General features: G+C 46.6%; 1 protein-coding gene across 4 annotated transcripts in view; it reads right to left on the minus strand.

The window, feature by feature from the left end:
- CTIF (cap binding complex dependent translation initiation factor) overlaps window positions 1-15,619 on the minus strand; it is a 320,346-nt gene that overhangs the window by 90,086 nt on the left and 214,641 nt on the right. For 2 of the 4 annotated variants that reach the window (XM_037805811.1, XM_037805809.1), the window contains 2 exons: window positions 8,141-8,627; window positions 6,063-6,362 (listed from right to left, as the gene is read on the minus strand). In XM_037805811.1, coding sequence (XP_037661739.1) covers window positions 6,063-6,362; window positions 8,141-8,627 — 787 coding nt within the window. Of the gene's footprint in view, window positions 1-6,062; window positions 6,363-8,134; window positions 8,628-15,619 lie in introns of all 4 variants that reach the window. The other 2 variants (XM_037805810.1, XM_037805808.1) reach the window with 1 other exon arrangement.

Below are 15,619 nucleotides of genomic sequence, written 5' to 3' on the forward strand. Positions count from 1 at the left end.
AATCTGGACAACGGCAAATGGAGAAGTGGAGGTGTTTCCTGGGGCGCCCTTGGCCTTCCAGAGGCCCAGAGAGCTCAGTGACTCAGAGGCCACTGGACAAGCAGTGGGATTATTCTAGAAGAGCGGGTTTTGAAATCCCCACCAACGGCTTCATAAGACAGATCCTTGATTTTCCTAAGATTCTGACCCTTCTACCCTCTTTGGGGCGTGGCATGGGGATGGGGAGTTTGGGGCACTGGGACCGACTGCCTGCAGACAGCCCCGTGACTCTGGGCAAGTGTTCAAGCCTCACAGAACACTTTCTTCTCCTGGAAATGCAGGGAAGGATTCCTGCCCTGGAACCTGCCTCGGAGGGGAGATCAGAACCTCCACGTTCACACCCAGGAAACAGTTCAGAGAGGTGGGGAGCCCATCCAAGCCCCGGGAGCCTTGGTACCCAGCCTGAGGGCACCATTCCGCCCTCCACGGACACCTCGGGGCATCCGCTCTGCCCAAGGCACGAGGCCAGGGGCTGGGAACGGATTCCTGCCCTTGAGGAGCTTGAGGCTTAGAGCTGGTTAGAGCACCAGCAGTCAGCGCTAGCTCCCTCCTCCCAGCCTCTGAAAAGACAGGGGTTAGGAATGCTGGACTGTTTGGAAAAAGGAACAACTTTGGACTTTCCTGAAACCTAGAAATAACCAGGAGAGAAGGAGGTTTTCCCTTTATGTACAGAGTTGGAGGAATGGACTCATTCTTCTTCCCAACCCACAAACATGGGACCAGAATGAGGGCTGTGTGTGTGTTTGGGTGGGTGGGATGACAGAAACAGGGATAAGAGTGGGACAGAGATGTCTCACACAAGCTCTGAAGATGGACTGATGGGGGCAGCCAGACCTGAAAGTCCTGTGTGCCCTTTCTGGGGCCAAAAGCCACAGCGAAAATCACTCCCAAAGACCTCAAAGAGGCCTCGCAAAGCCCCTGCCACCACCCAATTGAGTTTCTATGAATCAAAAGCCCCAAATACAATACTTAATGGTTGCCCCTCCACCTCAAACTCTGATAAGATTATCCGTTCTCTAGCTGGAGGTCAGCTTTTTAAGAGGCTGTCTTTTAAAAGGTGCTGATCACATGCCAGAAATTCTGACTTTTGCCTTGTCTTTTCACAATAGCCCTGCTGTGTTTAATGACTTGTCTGAGATGAGTGTGTGTGTATGTATGTGTGTGTGTGTGTGTGTATACATTTTTTTTTTTTCCAAAAAAAGGTATCACATCCTTCTGTTAGATGTGTTGTTGGCGATGGTTGCTAGGGAGAGCTGGGTTTGGTTACAGACACACTGATGCCTGCTCTAATAATACTTTGCTCTGCATAGCTCAGATACAGACACCTCTCAGCTAAACAGGGCACACATTTCAACAGAGGAGGGTTTGAACTTGTACAACCCAAGCCTATCTCAGCAAAGGAGCACTCCTGGGACCAAGCAGAAGGACTGGGGCGGTGACAGGGCCACACGGGGCTGGATGGAGGGGCTCAGGCCTCGGATTCCTGTCATTCCAGAGGTCCCATAAAAAGAGAGGCGTTTATTCTTCACCTCTCAGTGGAACGGGAGCCCTCCACCCCACCCCAACCAGGACAGAAGCACATTTCCCTGCTGAGGATCAAGGGAGTGTTTTGGTTACTTCTGTGCAGCCCACGTTCTCCTGGAAGTCAGAAGGCATCAACAGACATATGTACAGTGCGGAGCCTGGAAACGTGCAGGCTCTGGGGACCTCAGCAGGGAGGGCTGGGGAAGCAGGCTGAGTGGTGCGCCTTCTGGGGAGGCCCGTCCCTGGCACAGCTTGGCAGTGTGGGTTGAAAGGGCAGCCCTTTTCCTAAAACATGTGATGGCTGCTTTGCCTAATATCTGAGGCCAAGAAAAAAGGAAACAGGAAAGGAGAGAGCTGCAGCCAGAGGAGAAGCAAAGGGCAGAGAGAAATGAGGCAGCAGAAGAGAGAGAGCAGCTCCGATCGCATGCCGGGCTGGCTTGGTCAGCACGGAGATCCACTGAGGAAGACGCTCAGAAGGATGGCGAGGAAGGGCAAGAAAGGGCTCCTGGGATGGCCTAGTCCAGCTGCCTCACTGCACTGAAGGGAAATTGAGGCTGGATGAGGTAAAGGGACTGCCTCTGCAGCAGATGGCCTGCACTTTAGTGCTCACCATCCAGCTCATGCTCTGAGTCCTCCAGGTTGCTTGGAAAGGGCCTGCTACTTGGGGTGCATGTCTTGACTAGTTCTTGGAGGGACAGGGTCAGCCGGCTGTGGTTCAGAAATGGCAATGGATATGCAGTCTTGGTGTCTCTGAAACGTCTCCCTAATAGCGGTCCTCAACACTGGCTGCCCCTTAAAGTCACCTGTGGATCTTTTTTTAAAAAAAGGATGACCAGAGCTCATGCCTGGAGAATCTAATTCAACTGGTCTGAGGTGGGGCCCCTGGACTGGTATGTTTTAAAAGCTCCCCATGGGATTCTGATGTACAGCCCCGTTGAGAACCGCTGAACGAGAGAAAAGCTGGTGTCTGAAACTCAGTGTTCCCAGGCTGCATCCCCACTTCTGACAATCACAATGACAAGACTGTGCCTCAGTGTGCCCAAATACAAAACCAACCCATCATCTGCTAACCATCAGTCCTCCAGTGTGTTGTTACTCAAGTCATGTCCCTGGACCAGCAACGTCTGCATCACCCAGGAGCTGGTTAGCAATGCAGAATATATCAGGCCCTACCCCGGACCTACTGCATTTAACCCAGCAATTCATGTGCACATTAAAATTTAAGAAGCACTGATCTAACAAAGACTACATATTTGGTACATAATAGATATTCAAGAAATGTCTGTTCAATAGCTAGAATTTTCTTTACAAGAACACTACTAAGAAAAGACCAAATCTCAGGCAAAGACTGGTTTGAATGGAAAGACTGAAGACCATTTTTGAGCTGTGGGATTGGTGACAGGGGTCCACTGGGACCCCAGGGTCTCTGTCAAGGCTCCTGAGGGCCGTGCTTCTGGTTTCCTGGACACAGGAATGTTGACTGGCTAGGAAAGGTTAAAGGACATTTCACCCCCCCCCCCCACTCTATGGGGGCTGCACCCCAGCTTGGCAGGAAGCCCCCGGGCCTTTGCCACAGAGTGCCCACCACATCAGAGCCTGCTCTTCTCCTCCCATGCTCCTGAATTCCAGGCAGCAAGAGCAGTCGACAGGGAGGGCAGTGACCAAAGACAGCTGTTGGGAGGTGCCCATGGGGCACTTCACACCCTGGGCCCTTTGCAGCCAGCACCCTAAGCTGGGTCTCAGAACCTGCGCGTGGAGGTGGCAGCCAAACTTGGCCACATGAGGGGTGCCTCAGAGGCTGCCAAACCCAACTGGGGTCTGGCTAGGGAACTGGACCAAGTGGGCCTTGAGGGGCTAGAACTGAGCATGAACTCAGAGGGGGAAAGGAAGGGAAGGTTCCACTGGCTGGCTGGCCTAGGTCTGTCTGCCAGGAGAGGACAAGTCAGGTTTTCCAGAAAATAGAGCAGGTGAAAAATGACAGCCCTGTGGGTATTAAGAAGGAAAGCAGGGTTTCACAAGCTGTACCCACTTCTCTCTTTTCTTGTTTCTCTTGGGGCTGGGATGGTGAGTGACCATGAACTATGCTGTCCAAGAAGCCCTGCTCCAACTTGCCACCTCCTCGGCTGCAGAGAGGAGCTGCTGGGCCCAAGGAGGCCAAATCAGGTATGTGCTGTTGGCTCCCTTGGGGCCTTCTACTCATGTGCGTCCATAAGGGGCCCAGGGGGCAGCCTTCCGCCAGCACATTTAGCATTCAGCGTGCCTTGTCTTAGATTTGGTGTGTTTAATAATCAGAATTTTCCATAAGGAGTTATTAACCAGTGAACAAAAGAGGCCTTCATTGAGTTAAACACAACCAAACAGGCTCCCTTCCTGCCAGGACATCTTAGAGCTGCTCCTATGCCAGTGCGCTTGGTGGTGGTGGAGAGGTGGGGACAGGGCTGGAGCCCCTCTTACGGCTGAGTGTTTCCCAGGACCGAGGCTCCACCGACACGGGAGCAGCGTGCTCTCATCACAGGCCGTGGAGGAAATGCCTGACTCTGGACTGTGGGGTGGGCTGCAGCCTGCGGCTCTCTCCGGCTGGTGCCCCCAGCCATGCCCTGAGAATCTGTCCACCACCGGCTCGGGCCGGGTTATTGGGAGTTGGCAGCCATTGTCGAGAAGTCTTGCCCCACCCTGGCCTTTCTCTGAAAAGAAAATGAAAGCCAAGGCCAAAGGCTGCTCCTGTCCCTGACTCCCCGGTGCCGGGCAGTTGGTGGCAGGCAGACTGCTCCCCGTCCGTCACCCTCGTGCTCCCAGGACATTCCGGCCCACGAGGAACATGCCTATGTGCAAATCCCTCAGGTAATGTGGGAATTCGTCACCAGGGGAGTGCGGGCGATCCAGGAACGGGAACCCGATCGGGGCCTGAAGCTGGAGGGCAGCACCCCGGCCATGGGGAGGACTCACATGGCAGTAAACAAGGCTCACCCCGAGGAGGAAAGGACAGGCAGGGATGGAGCCCCGTGGGCAGCAGCCGAGGGGACACAGCAGCTCCTTCCCTGCAGCTTGCAGGGAGAAGGCAGCAAAACGTGTGCCCGGGATGGGTAGGATTAGGGGGCAATAAGCCCTGGTTTACTCGGGACAGTCTGGGTTTGGGCCTGTGGTCAAGGCGTCATTACCAATAGAGCCCCCTTTGACACTCAGAAGTGTCCTGGTTTGGGAGATAAATTGCACGGTCACCCTAGTTAAAACAAACCTGAAGGACACCCTTCCAGCTCTGTAATTCTTCCCTCACTTCATAACTTCCAAGTCACCTTCTTATTAAATCTTGACTAAAAACTCAAATTTGTAGCTTAACGAGTCTCTAAGGTACAAGCAGGAAGAGAGGTGACTCTGCTACAGACAAGAGTCTCCCAGAACGGCCGTGGGGTGCCCCTGCCACCTCTCCCTGATGCCACTGGCTCTGGGGCCACCAATCCACAGGCTCCCACCCATGAGAGAAGAGCAGATATTCACCCTCAGCTCTGCACTGTGAAGGAAACTATGCTGGGCTCAGTCTAAGTGCACGCGCCCACACCCTTCACACCCCCACAGCCATCTCACACACACCCAGTTCACACCCACAGCCATCACAACACACATCCATCCCACCCCCACAGCCATCACACACACACACCCCCACAGCCATCACACACACACACCCCCACAGCCATCACACACACATACACACACACATCCATCCCACACCCACAGCTGTCACACACACACCCACCCACCCCCACAGCCATCACACACACACACACACACACTCAACCCACACCCACAGCCATCACCTCCCACACCCATCATGTGCTCACACTGCTTAAACCATCCCCGGACACTGACATCAGTGGAGGGAGGAGTGGGAGGGAGGGAGTTAAGCTTTCGGGGGGTGAAGGGATTTTGAGTGGGAGAGTACCAAGAACAAGACAATCTTGGGTTTGCAAGCTTTTCCTCTGCCCCGAAAGTGGTTTCAGGAAGCACAGCGTATAAGCAGACACACTGTCCCTTTCTTGCACCCACTTGGATTCCTCAAAGTCATCTTCAGAGTCATTGCTCAAACCCATCGCAGCCCCAGCTATGACAACTGCACAACCTCAAAGGTGTGCGACGGCCTGGGAAGGGGGAGGAAAGGAGGAAGCCCACAGGGAGCCCACAGCAAGTCCGCGGCTCCTCAGATGATGGAGAGGTCAAAGCACAAGCCCAGTAAAGACCAAGAGACAGCCCTCTTATCATGGAAACAGACAGAGGGAATGGCTGGTTAAACACAGAGCAGCTATAAAATTATATTGCTCCATCGTAACCATGGAGCACTCACACAAACACGCGCAAACCCTCCATCGCCCCTTGCCCCCGGAGTGCCTTCTCATTTTCTATCACTAATTGGCCAAGTGTGGAACTTGGTGGAAGTTCAACCGTGGTCAGGATTTGCAGCCCGCTGCCTGTCGTGCCCCAGCCCCTGGCGCGGAGAGCCCGGGTACCTGCAGCATGTTGAGCAGCAGGCTCCGGAACTTGGTCCCCTCCACCATGAACAGCGCCATCTTGTCGCAGAGCTTGGCAGCCGTGAAGGCGAAGCTGCGGTCTGACACGGCCTTCTGGTAGATGGTCCTCACGATCTCCCCCAGCATCTCCTCGGAGTTGGTGGAGCTCTGGGCCTCCTCCATGAAGGTGCCGAGCTTGGCGTCCACGTCGCTGCTGTTGTTCCTCATGCTGTTCAGGATCTCGATCAGCTTGTCCATCTTGTTTTGCTGTGGGCTGGGCGTCTCCACCGCCACGTCGTCCTGGGGGCGCGGGAGACAAACCAGGCCGTGCCTGAGTGAAACCAAGCTTTCTGCCAGGAGGAGCCTGGGGGTGGGGGGCAGGAGACCCCAGAAAGGACCCTGTCCTACCTGTCTTGCACCTGAGGTTGGACCCTTCAGAAACGCTTACCTGTGCCAAGGACCCAGGAGGCCCCACAGGCTCTCTGCTGACCTTTCCTTGGCCCCTACGGTACCAGGCTGATCCCTCTGTGATCCCCGGCTCTTACACAGGATTCTCCCATACATCGCTTTTTTTTTTGTTAGGTTGTTTTTTTATTTGTCCATCAAATGTCTTAATCTAGACATGATTTAATGAGGTTTATAAAAGATGAAATTGGATAACGCATAGGAAATTGCACCACAGAGACTATGAGGGTAGGATGATCAGGTCAGGAAGGAGGGTGGCAGCCCAAAGGCCTGCTATGTTGGGTTGAGACGGCCCAAGGAGCAGCCACCCTGGCCTCCAGCCCTCAGCTCCTAGAGCCCAAGGACGGTTGTGTTCTCCGGATGTGGGTTCTATGGGAACACAGCCCTGTGCTGGCCTCTGTACACAAAGACCGAGGAATCCTCCCAGGTGCCACTAAAATGGGTGCCATCTCTAGGAGGGAAATTTCAGACAAAAAACCCTACACCTTCATGAGGTTTCATTGCAACTGGGACAGACCAGAGGCTGGAACAGGAACAAAGTGGCATCTGACAGTCTCAAAAGTATTTACTCAAACACAATACATCGATGGTCAAGAATATGATGATGCTTACCTGCTGGGGTGAGGGTCCTAGAATGACCCTTCTGCTCTCAACAATGGGAGCACTGGGCTGGGAGGCAACTGACCGAGGTTCCAGCCCCTGCTCTCTGCCTCTAGTTGCGTGGTAGCTGCTTGGCTTTGGGCAAGTGGTTTTACCCCTCAGGGCCTGTTTCCTCACTGGCAATGTGAAGGTAGACTAGAAGATCCACAGCTTTCCCTGAGCCCCACCATTTGGGGGTTGAGTTCCAAGGCCAACTGGTCCTTTGGCTGAGAATTTAATCTTAAGTAAGGACCAAACCCCTGAATGTCCTGCTTCTTCTCCCCAAACCCCCTCAAACTTATCTACCTCTCCGAGGAAGGTGAATCTGAGTCCCTGAGTCGGGTCCCATCCAGGGATATGGGATATCTCCCCATGGGAGGCATTGTCCCAGGATGAAGGCAGGGAGCAGCAAGGCTGAGCCAGCCTGCTCCCACTCTGCACAACTCACCTCTGCTCTCAATCCTGGGGACCAGGGCCTGCCTGGTACTTACCTCAGGGAGAAGCATCAGTCCTTTCACAAGCTTGATGTTTCCCCTAAAAGCCCTTAGCACTAACAAGGTGATATGTGACCCCAGGAAATGCTCAAGGGAAGGATCAGACCTTCCCTGCATCCCTCCATCACCCCCCAGGCATGTGCCCCTTTCTTTCCCACCTCACAGGCCGGACCTCGGAGTCAAGTACCCACCCGGGGCCTCTTGGGGAGCCAGGAGGTGAGGAGCTGGTATGAAGGGGCCAGAATATGCTGGAGGGACTCCTGCAGAGCTGGCCTAGGGTGGCCAGCCCTGACCTCAGGCCTGCCTTTGCGGGCCGATGGTACGTGAAGCCGTGGTGTCCACCAAAGTCCCTGCTACCCTCCGCACAGCTCCCTAGGCCCTTAAACCGGTGAGGCTGCACCCGAGCCCACCCTCCAAAGTGCCTACCTCTCAGCTGTCCTCCCGGGTGCAAGAGAACAACGAAAATGCAATTACCGGTACCTTTTCTTTCAGCCTTCGCCGCAGTCTGTCTTTGGAAGACTGGAGCAGGGTAATTTTGGGCCGCTCCCCGACGCGCTCGGGGACAATACTGTCTTTACGCTTTGTCTCGGCCTCCGGACCCCCTGGCTGCAGTGGGGGGAGCCTCTCGGAAGCCGCTGGGGCTGGGGAGTGGGGGCTGCAGGGGGTCTCGAGGCTGCTGTGCCCGGCATCCCCTGGGGCATCCTCAAGTTTGGGGCTCTCAGTGGCCACGGTCTCTTTGGCATTGCGGTGGGCGCCTGCCTCCCCCTTGTCACCGGGCGGGGGCTTCGTGTTGCCGTGGTGCCAGCGCCGGTTCTGGCTGTAGCCGTGGTGGGTGGGCCTCCCTGAGGGGTGGGGTGCTGAGCCCCCCTGGTAGGATTTCTGGTGGTCTCTGCTGTGTTTGGCACTGCCTGGCTGGTGGTCACCGTGCTGTTGGGGCTTGTTTCCTCCTGGGGGTCTCTGCTGCCGTCTGCAAGCCAAAGGAAGAGACAGGGAGGGGTCAGGGAGTGGGACACACGGGGTGGGCTGCTCAGAGTCCTGCGTCCGCACATCACAACAGGAATTCCTGGGTGTGGCCATTCGCCCATTCTTTTAACAAACATTTATTGGGCACCTACTGTGTGCCAGATTCTGAAGAGAATCTGGGGAGATGGCACAGAATAAGACAGACAGGCAGACAGGTCCCTGTTACTGTACAGGATTTACTTCAATCCTTTACTTAAAGGAAGTATTTTGCTCACTTATTAAAATATTCATGAATACATGCATAGGGAACAAAATTTAAAAGACAAAAGATAATACACGAACCATCTCACCTCTGTCCCCGGCCACTGAATTATATCCCCCTGAAGCAACTGTTACTATTTCGTGACTCTTCCAGACATATTTCTGCGCACCTTCAAGCCAAGATGCTGACACAGACCAGCCTCTTGGAACACAAGCTGCCCCCTCAATGACTTTTCATTATAATGGCTCTTGACAAGTTACATCGCTTTTCAAGCCACTCCTTTATTTTTTTTAACATTGACTCCCCCACCTCCCAAGCCCACTAAAGAAATATGCTCTAAGAAGTGATATTTCAACATTATGGTTTTAGGCAAAGACAGACTCACCGATCTACCTGACACAACAATTTCTGAGCAGAGAATGCCATATGGAACAAATTTGAGTTGTGTATCACAGACCAAACTCCAGGGGTTTGATGTGTGGACTGAAGGGAAGTGGGGGTGGGGTGTGGGGGTGGGGTGGGAAGGAGCCTTCATCATGACTCTTCCCCATCATGCGGCCTACTCCCATGTTTGACCTTTATTTCACTCTCCAGGTATTTTCTGTGCCTTAACTTGATTTGACGTGCAGTTGGACTGAAAGATAACCATGAGCGCCTCGAAAGTTGTAAAGTTAGTGAAAAAATTTGCAGAGACTTTACCTTCTCCAGAATGAGCCCGATACCCTCCTTGCAACCGTCCCTCCAGTGGATACCACAGACGGTCATGCACTGCATTTTATGAACACAGTGTATTTATTTACTTTCAAATTATTGTTCATTACTTACATTACTTGATTTCATTGAACAATAAGTAGCTTTCTTATCTGTGAAAATTTGGGGATATCTTTGGTTGGGGCTAATCTCATCCTAATTTTTTCCCATTAAAATTAATGAGATTTTTTTAATTGAAAAGTTTTCCACTTACTGGTAAGAATTTCAGAAGTGAATTAAAATTGCTACATGAGGGAAAGGTGTCAAGTATTGTTTTTGTTTCTACACAAATGGTAACATACAACACTCGATGTGCCACATATTATGAGTAGAAATTGGTATAATCTTTCTGGAGGGAAATTTGACAATCTGTTTCAAAAGCTTCCAGAACATGAACCATTTGACCTTGCAATTCTGCTTGTGGTAATTTATCCAAAGGAAATAATCAAGAATATGCACAAGGATATAAGTACAAAGATGTTCAACACAGCAGTGTTTATAACAGTGAAAAACTGAATGTGGAGTAATTAAGGACATGGCAAAAGGGTTCATTCTTGTCGATGGAAGAAACTTCATGTTATAACATAATACGTAATATGTGAAGCATGGTGTCATTTTTTTAAGACAAGCTGTATTTATATATATGGAAAAATCTGGAAGGATATGTGCCAAAATGTTAACAGTGGTGATCTCTGGGAGATGGAATGAGGACTTTTTTACCTTCTTTTTAAAATGTGTTTTCTAATTGAAAGTGTTTTTTTTTTTTTTAATTAAACTTTTAATTTTGAGATATTTATAGACTCACATGCAGTTGTGTACAGAGAAATCCCTTTACCCAGTTTCCCCCCTGGGTAACATCTTGCAAACTCGAGTACAAGATCACAACCAGGATATTGGCATTGATACAGTCAAGATACAGAACAGTTCCACCACGAGAAGGGCCTCTTGTGTTGCCTTTCATAGCCACACCCACTTCCCTCCCATTCCTACTTCCTCTCTAACCCCTGGCAACCACTATCTGTCCTATAATTTTGTCATTTCAAGAATGTTTTGTAAGTAGAATCATACAGTATGTAAGCTTTTGCAATTAGCTGTTTTCACTCAGCATAATTCCCTGGAGATTTATCCAGGTAGATATATGTATCAATAGTTCATTCCTTTGGATTGCTGAGTAGTATTTCATGTTAAGGATGTACCAGTTTGTTTAACCATTTACCTGTTGAAGGACATCTGGGTTGTTTCCAGTTACGGGCTATTATGAATAAAACTGCTATGGACGTTCACATACAGGTTTTTGTGTGAACATAACTTTTCATTTCTCTGGGATAAATGCCCGAGAATGCAATTGCTGGATTGTACGGTAGTTGCACATTTAATTTTTAAGAAACTGCCAAACTATTTTCCAGAGTGGCTGTACCAAAACATTTTACATTCCCATCAGCAATGTATGTATGATCCAGTTTCTCTGCATCCTCACTGCATTTGGTGTTGTCACTATATTTTATTTTATATATCCTAATAGGTGTGTAATGTTATCTCATTGTGGTTTTAATTTGCATTCCCCTAATGGCTAATGATGCTGAAAATATTTTCATGTGTTCATTTGCCATCTGTATATCCTCTTTAGAGAAATGTCTCTTTGAGCCTTGCTCATTTTCTAATTAGATTGTTTTTTATTGCTGAGTTTTGAGAATATATTCTATAAATTGTTTTTGGAGCATTTGCAAATATACTGAATTTTAAATTTGTGTCCTTGTGTTCATTGCTACCTATATAGGAATACAATTTTTTTTTTGTCTATTTATCTTGTATCTTGCAACCTTGCTGAATTTACTTATTTGCTCTAGTTTTTAATTAATTCCTTGATATTTTCTACATAGACAATCTTGTCATCTGCAAATAGGGACTGTTTTATTTCTTCCTTTGTTATCTGTATGCTTTTTATATCCTTTCCTTGCCTTATTGCATTGGCTAGACTTCTAGCATTATACTGATCAAGAGTGATGAGAGTGAACATCCTTGCTTTGTTTCTTAGGAAGCAAGCAGTCAGTCTTTCACCATTTAGTATGATGTTTGTTGTAAGTTTTTGTAGAAGCTCTTTATCACATTAAGGAAGTTCCTCTTTATTCCTTTTCTGAGTTTTTATCATGAATGGGTGTTGAATTTTGCCAAGTGATTTTTTCTGCATCAGTTGATATTATTTGTGATTTTTCTTCTTTGCCCTGTTACTATGGTGAACTGCACTGATAGATATTAGAAAAGTATATTCTAAATTAAAATACTGAATCAGCCTTGCATCCTTTGGTCACAAATTCTTTTTATATATTACTGAATTCTATTTGCTAATGTTTTGTAAAGAACTTCTGTATCTATATTCATAAAGGATATTGGTCTGTGGTTTTCTTTTTTTTGTACTGTCTTTGGTTTTGGAAATGAGTATGAAGCTGGTAATACTAGCTTCACAAAATGAACTAGGGAGTGTTCACCATTCTTCTGTTTTGTGGAAGAGATTGTGTAGAACTGGTGTTATTTTTTTTTTTTTAACATTTGTTGGAATTTTTCAGTGAAACCATATGGCCTGGAGTTTTAGTTTGGGAGAGTTCTAAAATTATTAATTCAATTTCCTTAGAACTCATAGGCTATTCAAATAATCTTTTCCTTATTGGGTGAGCTGTGATAGTTTGTGTTTTTTGAAGAATTGGTCCATTTCATCTAAGTTATCAAATTTATGTGTGCAGACTTTTACATGGCATTGCCTTATGATCCTTTCAACAGCTGCAGGGTCTGAGTGATATCCCCTGTTTCTTTCCTCATATGGTAGTTTATGTCTTCTCTTTCTTTTTCTTTGCCATAATTAGAGGTGTGCCAACTTTATAGATCTTTTAAAAGAACTAGCTCTTTCATTCATTGATTTTCTCTTGATTTTCTGTTTCACATTCATTGATCTCTGCTTTAATCTTTATTATTTCTTTCTTTCTGCCTTCTTTGTTTAATTTGATCTTCTTAAAGGTTCTTGGTGTGAGAGCTTAGATGATTGATTTGAAACTCTCCTTTGTTCTGATGTATACATTTAGTACTATAAATTTCCCTCTGGGCACTGCTTTAGCTGTATCCCACAAATTGTGAGACACTATTTTTGTTTTCATTCAGTTCAGTGTATTTTTAAATTCCTTTAAGACCTCCTCTTGACTCACAGGTTATATAGAAGTGTGTTGTTTAGTTTCTGAGTGTTTGGAGATTCTCCTATGATCTTTCTGTTACTACTTTCTGGTTTGACTCATTGTGGTCAGAGAACACATTCTGTATAATTTCAATTCTTTTACATTTGTTGAGGTTTGTTTTATGGTCCAGGATATGTTCTATCCTGGTGTATGTTCTATAGGCACTTGAAAATCATGTGCATTCTGCTGTTGCTGGGTGGAGTGTACAATAAATGTCAATTAGGTCCTGTTGGTTGATGGTGTTGCTGAGTTATTCTATATGCTTGCTGATTTTCTGCCTGGTTGTTCTATCAATTGTTGAGAGAGGGGTGTTGAAATCTCCAACAAAATTTTGGATTTGTCTATTTCTACTTTCATTTTTATCAGTTTTTGTTTCATTTATTTTGCAGCGCTGTCCTTTGGTTCATACACATTTAGAATTGTTAAGCCTTCTTGGTGGATTAACTTCTTATCATTATATAATGCCCTGCTCAGTCTCTGGTAATTTTCTTTGCTTTAAAGTCTACTTTATTTGATGTTAACATAGCCACTCCTGCTTCCTTTTGATTGCTGTTTGCATGATACCTTTTTCCATCCTTTTACTTTCAACCTGCTTATATTGTCATATTTGAAGTGAGTTTCTTATAGTTTCCTGTTGGGTCATGTCTTTAAATCTACCCTGGCATGCTTTGTCTTTTAATTGGTATATTTAAACCATTTACATTTAGTTATTTACTGATACATAAGGAAGGGCTTATATCTTCCATTTTATAATTTTTGTTTTCTTGTTGGTCTGTTTTCTTTTTCCTGCCTTTTATGTTGTTTAGAATTCTCTTTGATTTATACCTAGTGCTTTGGAGTGTATCTCTTTGTATAGCTTTCTTAGTGGTTGTTCTCGGTATTACTTTATACATATATAAATTGTCACACTCTACTGCTGTTGCCATTTTACCAGTTCATGTGAAGTATAGGAAACTTACCTCTCTTTACATCCTTTTATCCTCCCCTGTTTACAATTGTCTTAAATATTTCCTCTATATACATTTAGAACCACATCAGAAAGTATTACAATTTTTGCTTCAACCATCAACAATAATCTTAAAAACTCAAGAGGAGTCTATTAAATTGCCTAGAAAGCCTAGTGTATTTACCCATATTTTTGCTTACTGTGCTCTTTTCTTCTTCCCCAGTGTTCCAATGTTCCTTATTTTATAATTTCCTTTTTGTTTGCAGAGTGTCCGATAGCCATTCTTTTGGGGCAGGTTTGCTGGTGACAAATTATTAGTTTATAAACTTACAGTTTTGAGGCTGAGAAAAATGTTCATATCAAGGCATCATCAAGGTGATGCTTTCTTCCTGAAGACCAGGCGCTGGTGACCCTGGACTCCTCTGCCACATGGCCAGGCACATGCCAGTGTCTGCTGGTCTCTCCCCTCTCTTCCAGGTTTTGTTGCTTTCAGCGTCTTACTTCCATGGCTTTCTCTCTCTCTCTCTCCTTATTAATCCATTTGTAAAGGACTCCAGTAAGAGGATTAACACCCACCCTGGGCCATGCCTTAACTGAAGTAACCTCATCAAAAGGTCCTACTTACAATAGGTTTACATTCACAGGATTGGATTAGCTATAAGAACATGATTTTCTGGGGTACACACAGTTCCAAACCACAAGTGCTGTTTGCCGTCTCGTCAAAAATCAGTTGGCCATAAATGTTAGGGTTGATTTCTGAGCTCTCAAATCAATTCCATTGGTCTATATGGCTGTCCTTGTGCCAGTATCATGCTGTTTTTACTACTGTGGCCTTGTAATGAGTTTTGAGATTGGGAAGTATCAGTCCTCCAACTTCATTCATCTTTTTCAAGATAGCTTTAGCTATTTGGGGCTCCTTACCCATCCATATAAGTCTGATTATTGGCTTTTCCAATTCTGCAAAGAAGGTTGTTGGAATTTTGATTGGGATTGCATTGAATCTATACACTGCTTTGGGTAGGCTTTACATCATCACATTAATATTAAGTCTTCCAATCAGTGAACAAGGAATATCCTTCCATTTAATTTCTTCTTTAATTTCTTTTAGCACGGTTTTATAATTTTCTGTGTATAAGTCCTTGACATCCTTGGTTAGATTTATTCTTAGATATTTGATTCTTTTGGTTGCTATTGTGAATGGAATATTTTTCTTCATTTTTTCTTCCAATTGTTCATTGCTTGTATATAGAAACACTACTGATTTTTGGGTGTTGCTCTTGTACCCTGCCACTTTGCTGAATTCATTTATTAGCTGTAGGAGCTCTGTTGTGGATTTTCCAATGAGTACTGTATATAGGATCATATTATCTGCAAATACGGTAAGTCTTACGTCTTCCTTTCCAATTTGGATGGCTTTTATTTCTTTTTCTTGCTTAACTGCACTGGCAAGAACTTCCAGAACAATGTTGAATAACAGTGGTGACAGTGGGCATCCTTGTCTTGTTCCTGATCTCAGAGGGAAAGTTTTCAGTCTTCACCATTAAGTAGGATGTTAGCTGTGGGCTTTTCATAGATGCCCTTAATCGTGTTGAGGAAGTTTCCTTCTATTCCTAGTGTTTTAAGCATTTTTATCAAGGAAGGGTGCTGTATTTTGTCAAATGCCTTTTCTGCATCAATTGATAGCTTGTGTGTTTTTTTCCCTTCATTCTGCTAATGTGGTGTTTTACATTAATTGAATTTCTTATGTTAAGTCAACCTTGCATACAAGGGATAAATCCCACTTGGTCACGGTAGATAATTCAATATGCTGTTGGATT

Source organism: Choloepus didactylus, chromosome 16 (genome assembly GCF_015220235.1).
Source record: "Choloepus didactylus isolate mChoDid1 chromosome 16, mChoDid1.pri, whole genome shotgun sequence".
In the NCBI taxonomy this organism is placed as follows: domain Eukaryota; kingdom Metazoa; phylum Chordata; class Mammalia; order Pilosa; family Megalonychidae; genus Choloepus; species Choloepus didactylus.